This window comes from Lacerta agilis, chromosome 13, assembly GCF_009819535.1.
Source record: "Lacerta agilis isolate rLacAgi1 chromosome 13, rLacAgi1.pri, whole genome shotgun sequence".
In the NCBI taxonomy this organism is placed as follows: Eukaryota; Metazoa; Chordata; class Lepidosauria; order Squamata; family Lacertidae; genus Lacerta; species Lacerta agilis.
In genome coordinates, this window is record NC_046324.1 from 13,264,820 (window position 1) to 13,283,378 (window position 18,559).

Here is an 18,559-nt window from a genome sequence, read left to right on the forward strand (position 1 = left end):
TTTTAAAAAAGAAAATAATAAAGCAGGATATAAATTGGATGAAATAATTGTGCACCTGTCCTTGAGCATTTTGCTTTCAGAATTGAGTTTGTGTGTATAGGAAGCTGCTTAAGCCGTTGTTGGGCTATTGCTCCATCAAGGCCAGCATTGCCTACTCTGACTGGCAGCATCTTCATCTGATGCTTCTCCAGCTACTTGATGCTTTTAGTTGGGACTGAACTTGTAACCTTCTGTATGAAAAGCCTAGGCTCTAGCAATGGCCTTTACGGGCTTCCTATAACTACTGGCTGGGTTGAGAGCTAGTCAACAAAAGGCCTGCTGATGCTCAAGGCTACCTAGAAATTGTGGCCTCTTGCCCCCTATATTGTGGCAGCTGGCTGCCCATAACAACATACAAGGCATGTATCCAAGGACCAGCTTTTCTTGTTTGAGAAATGGACTTTTGGTAGTTAAAACGGGTTTCAGGGCAGAGGACAGAATCAAAGTGAACACTGCTGCCTCTACGTTGGTTATAGGATAGGATAGGAATAATTTATTGGCCAAGTACATTTTCCAACTTACTTGGAATTTTGCTTCAGCTACATTGCAGTGTAAACATACCTGATACAAACACTGTTCCACTCACAATACAATGACCTAGCAAAGAAACCCCACCCATAACTGGCCTCCCCTTCCGCTACACAACTACGAATTTAACAATTTAATGGCACAAGGGGGAAAAAACTGTTCCTGTGCCTGGTCATTTTTGTGTATAAAGTCCTGTCCAGATGGAAGTAAATCAAACAGATGGTGTTGGTAGAGGAAAAGTGCAGTATATATAAATAGGCAACATTAGGTGCATGAAGATCGTATAAGCATCTTATTTTACCAAGTGTGTGTATAATGTTGGTTCCTCTGTTTCATTTTTGTTGGGTTGGTGTTGGTTAAATGTTGAGTTGGGGTTGGTGGTTACTTTAATTTGGGTATAACTGTTATTATTGTTACTGGTTTTTATTGGTTTGCATGTTGCTTGTATAGGATACCTTTTTTAATGTTTGATGTTTTTTGTTTTATATGTTACAAGCTGCCCAGAGTGGCTGAAGAGACCCAGCCAGATGGGTGGGATATAAATTAAATTATTATTATAATAATAATTATTATTATTTATTACAGTAGACCTGTTTCTACATACATTCTTAGATCCCTCTTTGTCCTGCGTCCAGGCAAGCAAAAAATATAATTGGGGTCAAGGGCATATTCTAGCCAGGCAAAAGAACTTGGGGAGGATATAAAGCAGGTGAAGGATGTGGCCTGGGGAGAGGGAGTAGGGCTAGGAATTGTCTGAGGGCCGTATAAAGAGGTTTGGGGGGCCATGTTGGTCATCTCAATTAGAGGTTCTCCATCAGATAAACTATTCAGGGAAGGCAGACCCCTTCACATTCTGTGATTCAGAAAAGTACTTCTTTTTCAAGCAAATCTTACATATGGAATGATAATGGAAAGGCTCTTCAGATATACGTCTGTCTTGTAATTTATTCTTGAATGCATCCAAGAACTTTGAACCTTTCTATGAAACTTGCACCTCTCCCTGAAATCTATTTTCCCCCGTTCCTAAAACCTGCTCACACTATCTATCTATCTATCTATCTATCTATCTATATAAATTTTCAAGATGGGTGCGTGGACGCAAAGGCCTTGCTCCATAACCGCTTGACCGATTGCCTTCAAATTTGGACACAGCATTCCAAGGTTCTTAGGTACCTAGATTGCAAAAATATCACACCTTTCCCAGGTGTGCAAAAAAAAAAATTCCCCCCATTTCACAAAATGAGCCACGGCAACGCATGGCTAGGTCCGCTAGTTGTTGAATAAAATCAGCTAATTTTATTTTATTTTTTCCTCTTCATTCTAAACTGTTCAGAGAAACATCTGCGTGTATGATTTGCAACCCAGCGGCTCGTCGTGAAGATGGCTTTGTTAAAGCTGTTGCCGCAGGTTCCCGAAGATGAAGGCACCCAAAGGTGCAGGCTGGGGCCTGCTGTATTCTCTGCCCTGGGTGCCACACTGGGCTCCCCAGTGAAGATCACCCTCCCTTCTGGCAGCTGTCTCTGTACCGCCTGGCCGAGGCACGATTTGGCTGATGGCTATTTGCAAGTCGATCTCAAGTGCAGAACTTTGGGCTTAAAGGAGTGCCAGCCCCAAAATCTCACAGTGAGCATGGACCACTTGAAGCTGTTGCCTTCTTGCAAGCTAAGGAGGGTGACCGTCAAAGTCGTCTTCAAGAACCGTGCGTTGAAAAAATCCACTCCGAAAACCATGGTGCAGGACGTGGTCAAGGAACTTCTGAGAAAGGCCTACGTTTCTCCCCGTCACGTCATTACCTTTGCGCCAATTCCGGGCAATCCATTGGCATGCGTTGAAATATTGTCCGTGGAGCCTGCCACTGCAGAAGAAGCCGGTTTGGTAACCCTCAAAACCGGTGTAACCGTTAAAGAGGCAGTCACACTAGATTGGCACAACCGTTCGACGGAGGACGGTGCAAGAATCCCGGTGGCGGGCATGAACGACGCCAGCAGTTCCTTGAAAGAGATGATCGACTTGCCCTTGCGCTTTCCGAAAACCTTCCAGAAGCTGGGCCTATCCGTCCCTAGAGGAGTGCTTTTGGTGGGGCCTCCAGGAGTGGGCAAAACTCTTCTGGTGAAATCAGTCGCCAGGGGAATTGGTGCCAGCCTGCTTTGCATTGACGGCCCTATTATCTATGGTTCGAGGCCCGGTGAAAGCGAGGAGAACTTGCGGCGAGTTTTTGAGCAAGCAAGAGTATTGTCTGACGAAGGACCAGTTGTTCTTTTTATTGACGAGATCGACTCGTTGTGTCCTAAACGGGGAAGTTCGAGTAATGCCCCGGAAAATCGTCTGGTGGCTCAACTGCTAACTCTTCTAGATGGCATCGGGGGAGAAAATCACGTAGTGATCGTGGCGGCAACAAATAGACCCGATTCTCTGGACCCTGCACTTAGGAGGCCAGGCAGACTGGACCGAGAGGTGATTGTAAATTATATCTTATTTGTTGCTTCTGATTGCTGCTAACTGCTTCATTTGGGAAGGGGGAGCCCTTTTTTGTTTTGTTTTTTTGTTTTTTGCTACTACTGCGGCCCGTGTTTTCTGAGCCCAAAAATGGAAAATGAGCGAGGTCCCAACTAAAGAAGAATGGCAACTTAAACGGATGGAATATGCGCAGCTTGCGGACCTAACATATAGAATAAGAGAACAAGAAGAACATATGTTTAAAGAAGATTGGAAAATGTTTATTGATTATATGGGGGGGGGAATTGTGTACACTTGAAAACGTTGGCAACATTAAGATAAATTCAACAGTGAAAATAAGTTTTGATGGATGTAATAATGGAATACTGATTGTTTTAGTTTATGTAAATTTGCAGGGATTTATGTTAGGCAAAATGAACCATGGAAAGAGAAGAAGGGAAGTCATTGATATTTTAAGGTTGTTTGAATGAATACAGTGGTACCTCGGTTTGTGAACGTAATCCGTTCTGGAAGACCGTTCGACTTCCAAAACGTTTGAAAACCGAGGCGCAAAGGGCAGCCTGCAAATTCAGTGGAGAAAATGGAAAAAAACTCAGTGGAAGCCGTTCGACTTCCGAGGTGCGTTCAAAAACGGAAGCATTTCCTTCCGGGTTTTTGGCGTTCGGAAACTGAAATGTTAGGCTTCCGAGATGCTCGAAAACCGAGGTACCACTATATTCTAAAAGGTAAAACAAAAAAAATTGATAAAAATTATGAAAAAAAGGAAGGGGGAGCCCTGTTAATGAACTTGGGGTGCTATGGCTCTCCTCAAAGGACTGTAGAGTTGTCGTTCCTGTGAGAAAACTCTTTTATCACCTGGCCCATTTGCAGAAATACATTTCACAGACTTCTTTTGTTCTAAGTGGTAATATTTAGAAATTCCAGTCCTGCCCCGTAGTTGGAATAATGGAAAACAGGGTGGTACATAATTTTACGCTGATGCTCACACAATGGGGTTCCTTTGTAGAATTTGTTCATCATGTGGACATTGGAGGGTGGGACAATGAATTTGTCCCAATTCCCTTTCAAAGCCATCTGAGTTGGTTGGAGAAGAACATTCTGAAGAAGCTCAGGACAGGGGTTTAGTTCAGCCCATCTAACCCGGGGGTTGCAGAACCATATTTTGCTAGACTACAATTCCCATCTGCCCCAGTCGGTCTGTGCAGCGAGGAGGGATGATGGGAGTTGGAGTCCCACAGCACCTGTCAGGCTAGAGATTGTCCATTCCTGATCGAAACCTTTGCACTCAAAATTGGCCTGAGATTTGCTTCGGATAAGCCCTGTGTTGCTGGTGGTTAATACAGCCGGTTGAGAATTGCCGGGATACACCAAGATAGCAACACATTTCTTTACATTTGCTCTTTTCTTAGGTTATAATCGGGACGCCGACCGTGAAGCAAAGGAGGTCTATTCTGCAGCTGATTACTGCTGGCATGCCTGTGTCGAACGATGTTAATTTGTTTGAACTTGCAGAAATAACCGCCGGTTATGTTGGAGCTGACCTTACGGCGCTCTGCAGAGAGGCGGCGATGCAAGCTGTGTTTCGTGCCTCTTTGGTAAGGAACTATTTCAGATGTCAGCCCATAATCTTTTTGTGCATTGTGGGGTTCCCCCCCCCAATGCACTCTTCCCCCTGCCCCTGTTTTGTGCTAAATGCTCAGCAGCTTTATCCTGTGTGACATTGTGGCTGCAAATAGACATAGCACAACATCTAGTGTGGGGTGGGGAACCAGCTTGGGGGGGGGGGACTTGTGTCAGTTATACAGGTGCAATTGAGTGTCTGTGTCAGTGTGTTACCCACATTTACTAGATAGCAATGATTCACTCAGAAGAGACTGAGATGATAACACTGGAAATAAACTTGTTTGGCCATCACAGAGTCGGCAACAGTGGTTGAACTATGCATGCCTGATATGTACCATTCCCTCTATTTCTGATGTTCAGGCAGTGGGTACCATTAACTGACACCACCCATGTTGTAATTTGTCCAGGGAAACGGGAACAACGGGCATGCTCCCTGCTGGCCCAAACACCCCCGGCCGAACTGCCGGTCGAACTTCAAAGCCCTGGAACAGCAGCAGAAACCAGAGACCTAGCTTCAGAAAGCCAGGCACTCTTTCTGTTCACTTAGCAGCAGAAGATGCACCACAGAGGCTGGCATGAGCGTTATAATTAAGCATTTATTAGGCGAACATGAGGACAAAAAAACATACGTGCAGTCTCCTTCATGTTCGGAAAACGAAACAGAAAGTACAGACTGAGGAACGGAAGTTCCCAGCAGCACACTGGAACACTATACAGACATGTGATAAGCTCCCATCCTCAGTCTGCTGTTAAGGTGGAATGGAAATTACAACAACCCAAACTCAGGAAGGGGTTACCATATTTCAAAAAGTAACAACCAGGACCCCCCAAAAGTTGATGAGCTTTTTTTAGGAAGACCCCAAAATTGTTGTGCTTTGCAGAAGTACAAGATATCTGGCGTGGGAAAACTCCAAGAAGGGGACTCTCCAAACTTTGCACAGTGGCCATGGAATACTGTACCAACTTTCTGTTTGATGTGGCAGATGAGGGAGCAACTGGGATCATGAGAAGCAATACTCTGCACTGCGATGTCTTGTTGCAAATCCACTCTGGGTGGGGTGGTATCTCTTCTGTTTGCCTATTTCTGGAATCCGTGCCTTTTCACACACTGTAATATGGCCAAGGAACGCAACCTAGGCTGAAGAAGTATGCATGCACACGAAAGCTCATACCAAGAACAAACTTTGTTGTTGTTCAGACGTTCAGTCGTGTCCGACTCTTCGTGACCCCATGGACCAGAGCACGCCAGGCACGCCTATCCTTCACTGCCTCCCGCAGTTTGGCCAAACACATGTTAGTAGCTTCGAGAACACTGTCCAACCATCTCATCCTCTGTCGTCCCCTTCTCCTTGTGCCCTCCATCTTTCCCAACATCAGGGTCTTTTCTAGGGATTCTTCTCTTCTCATGAGGTGGCCAAAGTACTGGAGCCTCAACTTCAGGATCTGTCCTTCTAGTGAGAAAACCATAGCTTTAACTATACGGACCTTTGTCGGCAAGGTGATGTCTTTGCTTTTTAAGATGCTGTCTAGGTTTGTCATTGCTTTTCTCCCAAGAAGCAGAACAAACTTAGTTGGTCTCTAAGGTGCTACTGGAAAGAATTTTTTATTTTGTTTTGACTATGGCAGACCAACACGGCTACCCACCTGTAACCTAGGCTGTGACATTTACAGTCAAGCTCATTTCTCAGTGATCCTCATTACATTCTAGAGCACAAAGTAAAATGAGCTGCTATCAGGGGTTGAAGAATGCTTGCTACATTGAGATTAGCAATAAAGTGGTACCTCGGTTATCCAACGTAATCCCTTCCGGAAGACCGTTTGAGTTCCAAAACATTCAAAAACTGAGGCACAAATTCGCAAATTCAATTGAGAAAATTAAAAAACGCACAGTGGAAGCATTTACTTCCATGTTTTTGGTGTTGGGATTCCAAAACATTTGTCAACGGAGACGTTCAAGAACCGAGGTACCACTGTATATGGATTTAGGTGCCTGCTTCGCACCAGCCATCTCTGGCTTCTGTCACAGTGTCCCATTGCGCCAAAGCAGTTTAGTCCTGCTGGCCACATAACCCAGAAAGCTGTCTGCAGACAAACGCCAGGTCCCACGGCCTGAAAACAAGATGAGCGCTGCAACGCCATAGTCGCCTTTGACTGGACTTAACCGTCCAGAGGTCCTTTACCTTTACCTTTTTACTTACAATTTATATCATTTATTTGCTTTAGTATTTTGCCACTGTAAACTGCTTTAGGTGCCGTGTCAGAAAGCAGTATATAAATGTTAAGTTGTGGACCCAGATATATGGACTGATTGTTCATTGGCAGGAGTGCTAAGACTTCTCATGAGTGAGTGACTTCAGGGTTTGGGGCATTAAAAGCAAACAGGCCTTTATTTTCTCTGCTTGTACATACATTTCTTCAGGATTCAATTGACACAGTGCACATGTCGGACTTCCGTGAAGCGTTGAAAAAGATTCGGCCGTCCTCAGTTCGAAGTGGAGTTGGGCTGGCAGACTTCAGGCCCGTCACCTGGGATCAGATTGGTGGCCTTGAAGACGTGAAACTCAAGTTAAAACAGGTAGCGTTACAGAGATAGATGTCAAGGGTGTGCTTTCACAGGTCTTCGATTCTGCAATTATTACTTTATTTATCACATTTTCAGCTCTCTACCTGTATGGAGCTTGGGGAAATGTTTATAGCACTACTGATGTTAGCCCCGTAAGACAAAATAACATGTAAGATGGTAGCCAGATTTAGATGACCACTTAAACCAGGAATCAGGAAACGGTGGCCCTCCAAGAGGTGGTTAGATCCTGACCATTGTTGATGCTGGTAGGGGCTGGTGGGAGTTCGAATCCACCAGTATCCAGAGGACCACATGTTCCTTGTGCTTATTTAGAGGGTTTAAAATGCTTTGTTAGTTTTGTGGGAATTATTTCTCTACATGGCAGAGAGAATGGGGCGGAGGGGGACTTTGCTCTGCAAGCTGGTTTACTGCCTTCAGACCATAACCTGGGAGCAGACTAGAAATGTCATAAGGAGCAACTATTATTATTATTATTATTATTGTTATTATTATCATAAGGAGCAACTATTATTTTTATTTATTTATTTATTTAAAAAACTATACTGCCCAATACACACAGGTCTCGGTGGTTACAACATAAAACCACAATATAAAAACACAAAATGCATAATAAAAACAAAAACAACCCAATAACACATACCCCAACACATTTTAAAAGGGCATCAGATATCAATCAGCCAAAGGCCTGGTTAAAGAGGAACGTTTCTGCCTGGTGCCTAAAGGTGTATAATGAAGGCACCAGGCGAACTTCCCTGGGAAGAGCATTCCACAGATGGGGAGCCACTGCAGGGAAGGCCCCTACGCTCAGTGCAGTTGAGTGTAGAATGCAGAGAAAGTTATCAACTCAAAGTCTTAAAGGAAATTCAAAACCAGGAATGATGTTTGTTTAGCAGAAAGCTATTTCTCTCTGGGTTGTGGGTCCATCTCTGTTACCAGTGTAGCACTATGGGGTGACAAGTACACTGATCTGAAGTTGTGATGATGATGATGATGCTGATAATAAATAATAATAAAATAATTTATTATTTATACCCCTCCCATCTGGCTGGGTTTCACCAGCCACTCTGGGCAGCTCCCAACAGAATATTAAAAACACAATAAAACATCAAATGTTAAAAACTTCCCAAAACAGGGCTGCCTTCAGATGTCTTCTGAAAGTCAGATAGTTGTATATTTCCTTGACATCTTATGGGAGGGCGTTTCTACTGAGAAAGCCCTCTGCCTGGTTCCCTGTAACCTCACTTCTCGCAGGGAGGGAACCACCAGAAGGCCCTCAGAGCTGGACCTCAGTGTCCAGACTGAACGATAGGGGTGGAGACGCTCCTTCAGGTGTAATAATAATTTATCATTTCTACCCTGTCCATTTGGCTGGGTTTCCCATCTAAACCAGGCCGAAGCCATTTAGGGCTTTAAAGGTCAGCACCAACACTTTGAATTGTGCTTGGAAACGTACTGGGAGCCAATGTAGGTCTTTCAGGACTGGTGTTATACAGTCTCGGTGGCCATTCCCAGTCACCAGTCTAGCTGCCACATTCTGGATGAGTTGCAGTTTCTGAGTCACCTTCAAAGGTAGCCCCATGTAGAGCGCATTGCAGAAGTCCAAGCGGGAGATAACCAGAGCATGCACCACTCTGGCGAGACAGTCTGTGGGCAGGTAGGGTCTCAGCCTGCGTACCAGATGGAGCTGGCAGACAGCTGCCCTGGAGACAGAATTGGCCTGCGCCTCCATGGAGAGCTGTGAGTCCAAAATGGCACCCAGACTGCACTCCGATCATTCAGGGGCGCAGTTGCCCCATTCAGTGTTGCCTTGTATGATCTAATGTTATAAGGAATTAATGGAAGTTTCTACGACTTTTTTGTATTTGCAGAGCATTGAATGGCCTATAAAATTCCCAGAGGCTTTTGTGAGAATGGGGCTTGCCCGCCCGAAGGGCATCCTTTTGTACGGACCGTCAGGTTGCGCCAAAACTACGCTTGTAAAGCAGCAGCCACAAGCTGTCACTGTTCCTTTCTGTCTGTGAGCGGCGCCGACCTTTTCTCGCCTTACGTTGGAGATTCGGAGAAGATTTTGTCTCAGGTTTGTTTTTATTCTCCTCGTAGACTATAGTCCTTGGGTGGAAAATAGACCACGTTAATAGTTGACCGGTTCAGACCTAGCCACCCTGCTTTAATAACCCATAGCTAGATTCTAGTTTTATATTGTTGGCTGGTAGACTGAGATTAAATTACGGTTTCCTGGTTTGGGTACAAGAAGAAATGGTGGTTTCAGAAATGGTTTACCGGTAAGTTTTCTGTTACAGTGTGCTAGAGAAAGGAGGAAAGAGCACACAGGCACAAAACTCATTTTATAATGCCAACTTTATTGCATCTGAGGTGACAGTATGTCCATAGAATAAGATAACAGATGCTTCAGGTTACATACTCCACTAACTCAGAAATAGTACCTCGGGTTAAGAACTTTGCTTCAGGATGAGAACAGAAATCACGTGGCGGCAGCAGGAGGCCCCATTAGCTAAAGTGTTACCTCAGGTTAAGAACAGTTTCAGGTTAAGAACGGACCTTCAGAATGAATTAAGTTCTTAACCTGAGGTACCACTGTAATTAAAAACAGTTAAACATAAAAACCAGGCAGAGGGCCTTCTCGGTAGTAGCACCCGCCCTGTGGAACGCCCTCCCATCAGATGTCAAGGAAATAAACAACTGTCTGAATTTTAGAAGATACCTGAAGGCAGCCCTGTTTAGGGAAGTTTTAAATGTTTTATCTTTTATCACTTTTTCTACCTATCTCCCCCTCTCCCCCCCCCCCCCGCTTAATTTTACTTATTTAAGGTATTTCATCAAGCAAGAGCCAATACGCCTGCAATTGTGTTCCTTGATGAGATCGACTCCATCCTGGGATCTCGGTCAGTCAGTAAAACAGGGCATGGTGTCCAGGAGAGAGTTCTTTCTGTCCTCCTTAATGAATTGGATGGTGTTGGGCTGAAGTTAACGGAGAGGAGAGGAAATAAAGCCGAGTTGGAAAACGACAGTCAAGAACAAACAGAAAATGATAGAGAGGTATCTGATTCTCATAACGAGATATTTCCAATCCTTTTGCTTTCGTAGATGAGTTCATCTCTATCTGCTGAATCTGTTATGACATAAACACAGAAACTTAGGTTGCAACAACAGACACAGGCCCCTTACGCACTGTACAATTAAAGCAGTATCATACCACTTTAAACAGTCATGGCTTCCTGCAAGGAATTCTGGGAACTGTAGTTTGCTAAGGGTCCTGAGAGTTGTTAGGAAACGCTTAATCCTCTCACAGAGATACCATTCCCAGAGTGGTTTAATAATCAGTCCATTTCCCCAGGGAACTCTGTCAGTAGTCAGTTCTTAAGTTGTTGTTGTTGTTGTTGTTGTTGTTAATTTATACCCCGCCCATCTGGCTGGGTTTCTCCAGCTACTGTATTAAATCGTTTTGTTTGGTTTTCTGCACTCTTACCTTTTAATGCATTTTCCCTTAAATTGATAAATACCACCACTGGCAAAATGAAACATGTCAGATATAAACAAATAAATAGGACAACACACTGGGTTTCTTTGCAAATGGGTTTCTTTGGAACCTTTTCCATAAGTTTGCTTACTTTGCATTTTATGTGTACAAAGGTTGTAATGGGTATAAGCTACATACGACAATGATTATCTCAGATTGGGCTTTAATTCTGATAAATCCTGAATAAAGAACTAGTTGGCTTTCTTCTAATACTACGTACAGGGATGGGAAACCTATAGCTAGTCCCAGCCAGCTTGGCCAGCAGTCAAGGGCAATGGGAGTTGTAGTTTAACATCTTTAAGACCACAGGATTTCCAGTTTTATAACCCTGGACAATCCTGTACATGAAAAGAGTTAGTGAAACTTTTTGTTACCATCAGTACAATCTTTTTTTAAAAAAAGAATAATATTTATTAAATTTTCCATTTTAACAATCCAATAAAAGCCACATTAAAAAACATTCCAAATTGTAATGCAATCTAACAGTTCAAATTTTATGCCAAATTATAAATCTCCATCAGTACAATCTTATATATGTCTACTCCAGGCTTCCTCAACCTCGGCCCTCCAGATGTTTTGAGACTACAATTCCCATCATCCCTGACCACTGGTTCTGCTAGCTAGGGTTCATGGGAGTTGTAGGCCAAAAACATCTGGAGGGCTGAGATTGAGGTAGCCTGGTCTACTCTGAAGTATGTTCCATTGAGTTCAGTGAGGCTTATTCCTAGTATTTATTTATAGGATTGCAGCCTAATTATTTTCTTAGTTGACTTGTTGTCTAAAGCAAGTTGGTGGGTAATCTAAAGCCACCTTTAATTTCGGGTAAATAAGCAGGATGTACAGTTAATATGAATTAAATATTTTCCCCCCAATAATGAATTGGAAAAAAATGTTTTAAAGTACTTCCCCAAAATACCCAGAGTCTTTCCTGTTGGGGATAATTCAGCATGAATTTCCCACATGTCAAAAGAGGTTATTATGTATGGTAGTGCTGCAGCCCGTGTTTTGTTAGCCCAAAATGGAAAACAAGCGAGGTCCCAAACCAATGAAGAATGGCAGCTTAAGTTGACAGAATATGCACAACTTGCAGACTTAACATATAGACTAAGAGAACAAGAAGAACATACGTTTAAAGAAGATTGGAAAACATTTATTGAATATATAGGAAATAATTGTGTACAGCTGAAAACGTTGGCAGCATTAAGATAAATTCAACAGTGTAAATAAGTTTTGATGGATGCAATAATGGAATACTGAATGGTGTAGTTTTTGTAAAATATGCAGGCATTTATGATACGTAAAATGAACCATGGAAAGAGAAGAAGGGAAGTCATTGATATCTTAAGGATGTAAAATGAATATTTTAAATTGTAAAACAGAAAATTTAATAACAATTATTTAGATAGATAGATAGATAGATAGATAGATAGACAGACAGACAGTTAATGTGCAAATGCTTATTTTTCAAGCGTTTAATTTTTTGCCAACTTTCTAGCTGGAATTTCTGGAGGTTTTTAACAAAGATGTCATTGTCGTCGCTGCAACCAACAGACCAGACATGTTGGACGATGCCTTGTTGCGTCCTGGGCGGTTTGACAAGATCATCTATATTCCACCTCCAGATCAGAAGGTAGGGCACAAATCCAGAGGTGAATTTTAAACCACAGGGACAGGTAATTAATTACAAGCATTGCATTTTTTTGCAAAGAAAGGTATATGAAGTCAGTTGAGACTTTGGTTTAAACTTCCAGTTATATAGCAGGCAAGCCATGGTTTAGAGCTGATTGTCTGCTTTTGTATTCCATCCGCTTAGAACTCAGCCTCCTAAGTTTGTGCATCTGCCTTTTAAGGCATAGCTGTGGCCCTAACTGGTTTGTCAGTGGCTTATAAATTGAGACACACAACAACAGCAGGCTGCAGTTAGTATGCTACTTTGTAAAAAAAATATCAGTTAAGTGGTGTATAAATTTTGTGAAATAAATAATAAAATAATAGCTGTGAGTTCCCAATTTGGCAGCCCTTTGCAAACCATAGTTTGTAAGTTGACCTAGGTTTAGATTTAATGTTAATCAATGGTTCGGTGCTGTGTCTGAATGCAGCAGTGTATATCATAATTGGTTTTTTTTTAAATAAAAAAGTTTTAAATCTATTTCTGAGTAGACTGTGGACTTGTACTTTAATGCTGTAAAATACTGGCTTTCAAACTATGTTCCAGGTTGGCCTGGGGTTCCTTAGAAACCTTTCAGAGGTTTCATGGTGAAAAGATCAATAACAGGGAATAAATGTCCCTTATAGTTAGTTTGTTTGCCATTGCTGTTTTTGCCTAGCAGTGTGCCACTATAAGGGAATTTTGGAAGTTGCCTAAAATGAGTAAATGGTTTATCTGTTTTGGGAGGGTCTATTTATTTTATGCCATTCCTGAGATCTGATGTGTAGCGATCTATTAAGGAAAACATCATTCTGCCCTCAGCTAGCCTCCCCAACTGGCTGCCTTCTTACTTACAAATAACTCTGACCCTTTCTTTTCTATTTTGTATTAGGGAAAGATTTCTATTTTGAAAATCTGCACTGAAAAAATTCCCGTTGATCCTGATGTTTCTCTAGAGGATATAGCAGCTCGTGCTAATCTGTTCTCTGGAGCTGACCTTGAGAATCTTGCAAGGAGGGTAAGGCTTTTACTTTTCCTAATTAGTCCTAATTAGTCTTGGGAGAGTTTTCTGAAATGTTCTAATTTTTCCTAATCGAGGGGGAAAGGCTTCATGTAAGCTTGAGAGAGAAGTAAAATCTCAACTTGAAATGAAGTTTGTGTTTGTAAGGAAGAGACCAAATCTAGCATTGCGAATAATTACATGCTATTTTGCTTTGGAAGATCTCAACTGGGAAAGGCAAATGGCTTCTTAATTTAATTTAGTATCTGGTACAAATTAAGAAGGCAGTATGTCAGCTAACTCAAAAGAGGCAGATATAGTGGTGAAATCCAACTGGATTGTATTTGGAGTAGACCCATTGTGTTGGACTCGTCTACATTTTGATTGCGTTCTTCCACCAAGAAGTTCAGTGTACCTTATGGGTCTTCTTCCCCAACACACACTTTATTCTCACAACAACCTTGTGGAGGTTGGGCGTTTAGTCAATTAAGTTTTATTCTCAGAGTCGGCTTATGGAAATGATTAGCCCTAACTTAGTCGTGTTCGTTAATTAAACTTTGTTCATGTCGGTTTCTCCTCCCCTTCCCCTTAGGCTGCTTTATTGGCATTGCAAGAGAACAAAGTTGAAGCAACACCCGTGAAGCAGAAACATTTTGAAAAATCCTTGGAGATCGTCAAACCGTCGCTAACCAACGAAGAGTTGGAATTTTATGAAAAAATGTTTAGAAATCGAGAATGATTCTTGTGAAAACAGTAGGGGGGGGACTATTATCCACATTGACATAACCAACACATCTTGGTAATGAATTCAACACATCCGTAAAGAGAACAGAGGGGGTGTGTGGTTGTTTATTCATTTATTTAGAGTGTAAATTTCTCCATTGCCTCTTCAGACTTTTTCAAGGCAGCTAATATGCATCACAGGGGTTTCTCTTGGGATTACAGTGAAATTTAGATCCTGTGGATGGAAGGAAGTCAAAGTCCCTACCAGAGAAGGTTGGCTGATAAAGATGATGGACTATGCCAAAACGCCGAAATGACTGGAAGAATTAAAACCAAGAAGACAAAAGCTTTAATACAGAGTGGGGGACATTTATAAGCTACTTAGGAGAACACTGCAAACAATTAAAAAACCTTGGCAGGATTGGAATAACATATGAAATTTAATAAGAACTAGGGTATAATGAGGATTTTGAGGGGGAAATGGAGGATAATATGAGATGCAGTGCAAAACGGATTAATAATGGAACCCATGGAATGAAGTCCAAGGATTCAAGGAATCCTACATTTACATTCACATACAAGTCAAAATCTTAATTGTGAAACTGAATAAAAAAAATTTTTAGATCCTATGCTGTGGGGAGAGGTTTCTTGGTGACATTATGGGCAGCAGCCAATCAAACTGGCGGGACCAGTTTCCTCTTGTGCATATAAAGAAAATGCTGTGAGTATATTTTTCAGAGTGGTCCCAAGATTGTGTTTTTTTAAATGTGCCTACCTTATGCCTATTCGATCAGCTTTTCCAGTTCCAATAAAGATTGTAGCCATGGAGATTGGCTTAACGCTGAGTGACTTAATTCTGAGTGGTGCCCAGAATTTGAAGTGCTGTCAAACTGCTCTGGAATACATACCACCGTGCTGTTAAATTCTACATGTTTGTAAAATGAAAAATTCTTCCAAGAGTCAATGACAGTCGCATTTCTCCTCTTTTTTTACATAAACAATTTAATTATCTCATAATAAGGTAAAATGTGTTTTATAACTGAATAGGCTATAGCTGATTTGTATTGTAATATTCAATAAAGGTATCCAATTTTGTAATGAAGTGTGGATATTACCTTTTTCATTCTTTCATTGCTTATCGGCTGAGCCACTCTTGATACGGTCCCCTATCTTAAACCATTAATTAGCCTGTCCCAGCAAAGGAAGAATGGATACAAAAACTTTCGGAATATGGAGAAATGGCGAAAATCACTGGAGGAATAAGAAATCAAGATAACAAACTTTTTTTATAAAAGAATGGAAATGGCTTATTGAATATTTACAGATAAATTGAAAACAGATAAAAACATCGGCAGGATTATTTTAATAACCTGCAGTTTCATAAGAGTTTAAAGTAGATAATTAAATGAGCAAGTTAAATGAATTTGGATATGCAGAAGATAATAAAAATAATAATTTTAAGGAACTGCAGAAAGGGGGAAGGAAGTCAAACTTTGAAATGTTAAAACGATTGTAAAATTAATGAAATGTATAATTTGAAAAGTATTAAATAAAGACTTTGAAAAAACAACCATGAATTAATCTGATATAATTTCCCCTTGTCTCTGATAACTGTTGAAGATCTATAAGATTATATTGGACTTTTGGATTATATTGGAGTACAGTACCAGTATATGATTAGGTGCACTTAGCACATAGGAGACATAGGACTTAATCAGTTTGGGGTGGATTTCTGGGGGTGTTCTTCAATTTGATTTTGGAGAACTTCATTTATTTTGAGCAAAGGAAACAATAATTATAATCCCTTTTGCTGGAAATGTAATTGTAAGGGAGGTTTGGGGTTTGATTTCATTAGGTATGTATCGGGAAATTTTTAATGTCCAATGTTTTACAATTTTTCATATATGCTGTGTGGCTGGCGAAACCCAGCCAGTTGGGCGGGGTATAAATAATAAAATTATTGTTATTATTTATTTTATTATCACTAACAGAGATTTGCGGGTTGGGAATAAAAAGTATATAATGGTACAAATACTGGGTTACAATATTAAGATTGGTGCATTATGTGTATGGACTTTTACCATGGCCAAAGTGAATCTCAAAAGTGCTGGTGCTGGGATACAAAGCCCTATACTGCTTGGGACCAGAATACCCGAAGGATTGTCTCACTATGTACCCAACAGATTACTGCATCCTGCAGCAGAAGGCGTCCTGCAAATACCATCCCGAGGTCAGAATTGGGACTTTATTGTGGTAGTGCATAACCTGTGGAACTCCCTTCAGTTACATCTCAGACAAGCACATTCTTGTATTTTCTGTGCCCGCTAAAGACAAACCTATATAAACGGATATATTTTTCTCAGCTGCCATCTTTATTGCATTTGAATTATAATAATAGCAACAACAACAATTGATTAACAACAACAATTCATTATTTATGCCCTGCCCATCTGCCTGGGTTTCCTCAGCCACTCTGGGCGGCTCTCAACAGAATAATAATAATAATAATAATAATAATAATAATAATAATAATAAAGCGATTAAACATTAAAAACTTCCCTAAACAGGGCTGCCTTCAGATGTCTTCTAAAAGTCAGATAGTTGTTTATTTCCTTGAAATATGATGGGAGGGCGTTCCACAGGTTAGGCGCCACTACCAAGAAGGCCCTCTGCCTGGTTTTTATGTTTAACTGTTTTTAATTATCTTAAATTATCTTATTCTATGGACATACTGTCACCTCAGATGCAATAAAGTTGACATAATAAAATGAGTTGGGAGGGCGTTCCACAGGGAGGCCGCAATTAATTTTATGTATGGACTGCTGCTATTTAAAAGTGTTTTTATTTTTTTGCAGGGGGGCGGGGAGGTAGTGCATGTATATGTTTATATACAGATGTAAATCGTGTACTGATATATGCCAAAATGTTTTTGTACGTGTAACTGATTTGTATATAAAACTGCTCTCATTTTAATTTGATCCAGACTTGTTTTTAGGAGGTGATTTAATTCTTGCTTGATTTTATACCAATGTTATATATCTGATGTTAGCCGCCCTGAGCCCGGTTTCGACCGAGGAGGGCGGGATACAAATAAAAGTTGTTGTTGTTGTTGTTGTTGGTTTTATTATACTGTAAATTGCTTTTGGACGGGAAGTGGAACGGTGATGATGATGATGATGATGATGATGATAAAATTAGAAAAAGGTCGTGCTTTGCGAAACCACTCGAAAACGGGCATCCCATACTCTGCAGCCCCCATCTCTTAAAATATTATCCTCCCCCAGCAACTGGTTGGCTTCCTTTCAGCCTATGGAACGCTGCCTCTGCAGTTATTGCTTGCAACATCAGAGACCTACCTTGGGACAAGCAGCTTTGCCCACCTTTGTGTATTGCCCTTTGCGTTGCAGGCGAAAAAGAGAGACAGACCATCCCACATTCCACCATCACTTTCCACCACTCCTGGTTGTCAAGGGTCATAAAAATAAACCACCGGTTCCAGTGAGATAAGTGAGGAGAACGGGGGGGGGGGGGAGGAATTGAGCATAAAAGGCTGCCTGGCAGGCCTAGTCTGCTTGGGGGCACAGAGAGTGGATGGCGGCTGCAAAATGGGAGGAAGGAGACAGGAATAAAACATGGCAAGAGGGGGCACCAACAACAGCCGTGTGTTTAGGGCTCCGGGCCTAGTCCTACTCAATGGCTCGCCACGCATCCGGGTTCAAAAGCCTGGCGTGCCATAATCCTGGTGGAGCTAAAGAAGCAAAGAGACGCCAGGCGTCAGTTATTCCCAGCCTGCTTTGGGCCTAGCGCCGTGGTTCCCAACGTGGGGCGCACAATTTGATTTTTAAGGGGGACAATTCGAGGACGAGTTAGACCAAGTGAACGGCCTTTTAGGCTTCCTCCACGTGGATAGGAGTTTGCTTTTTGAATAATAAGAATTAGATGTCATGGCGGGGGGGGGGGGGGAGGCATCAGGATTTTAGAGATGCTTAGGTTGGGCATGGCCAAAAAAAACCCAAAAGGTTGGGAACCACTGGCCTAGTGGAAGGTGGAGCCTGGCATCGCTGGGATGGCACTAGGGTGGGGTCTGGCTGAGTAGTTGCTCTGCCCTTCCAGGTCTTGTGGGGGGGGGTCTGTTTTATGCCAAGAAACCTTTGTTGAAGAAAGGGGGGGTTACTCACTCATTGTCCTACATTCCCCTTCCTAAAGCAGCCTTTTCTGCAAACCTTTTCATCCTCAGTGCCCAAGGCATGCTCACAATTACTTGACTTTAGGCTACTTACTATTTCATGAACTTGATATTTTTATTATTATTATTATTATTATTATTATTATTATTATTATTATTCATAGCTGTCAACGTTTCCCTTTTTTTTAAGGGAAATTCCCTTATTCTGAATAGGATTCCTCGCTAGAAAATGG

At 41.7% G+C, this 18,559-nt stretch overlaps 1 protein-coding gene across 1 annotated transcript; it reads left to right on the top strand.

Moving 5' to 3' along the window:
• Positions 1-1,898: 1,898 nt before the first annotated feature.
• Positions 1,899-14,062, top strand: SPATA5L1 (spermatogenesis associated 5 like 1). The gene is given in 9 exon segments (XM_033167497.1): positions 1,899-3,021; positions 4,434-4,619; positions 7,067-7,222; positions 9,100-9,208; positions 9,211-9,308; positions 10,061-10,288; positions 12,265-12,399; positions 13,310-13,435; positions 14,011-14,062. Coding segments are annotated over 9 exon segments (2,160 nt in total). The 5' UTR covers positions 1,899-1,947; the 3' UTR covers positions 14,059-14,062.
• The last annotated feature ends 4,497 nt before the right edge of the window (positions 14,063-18,559 follow it).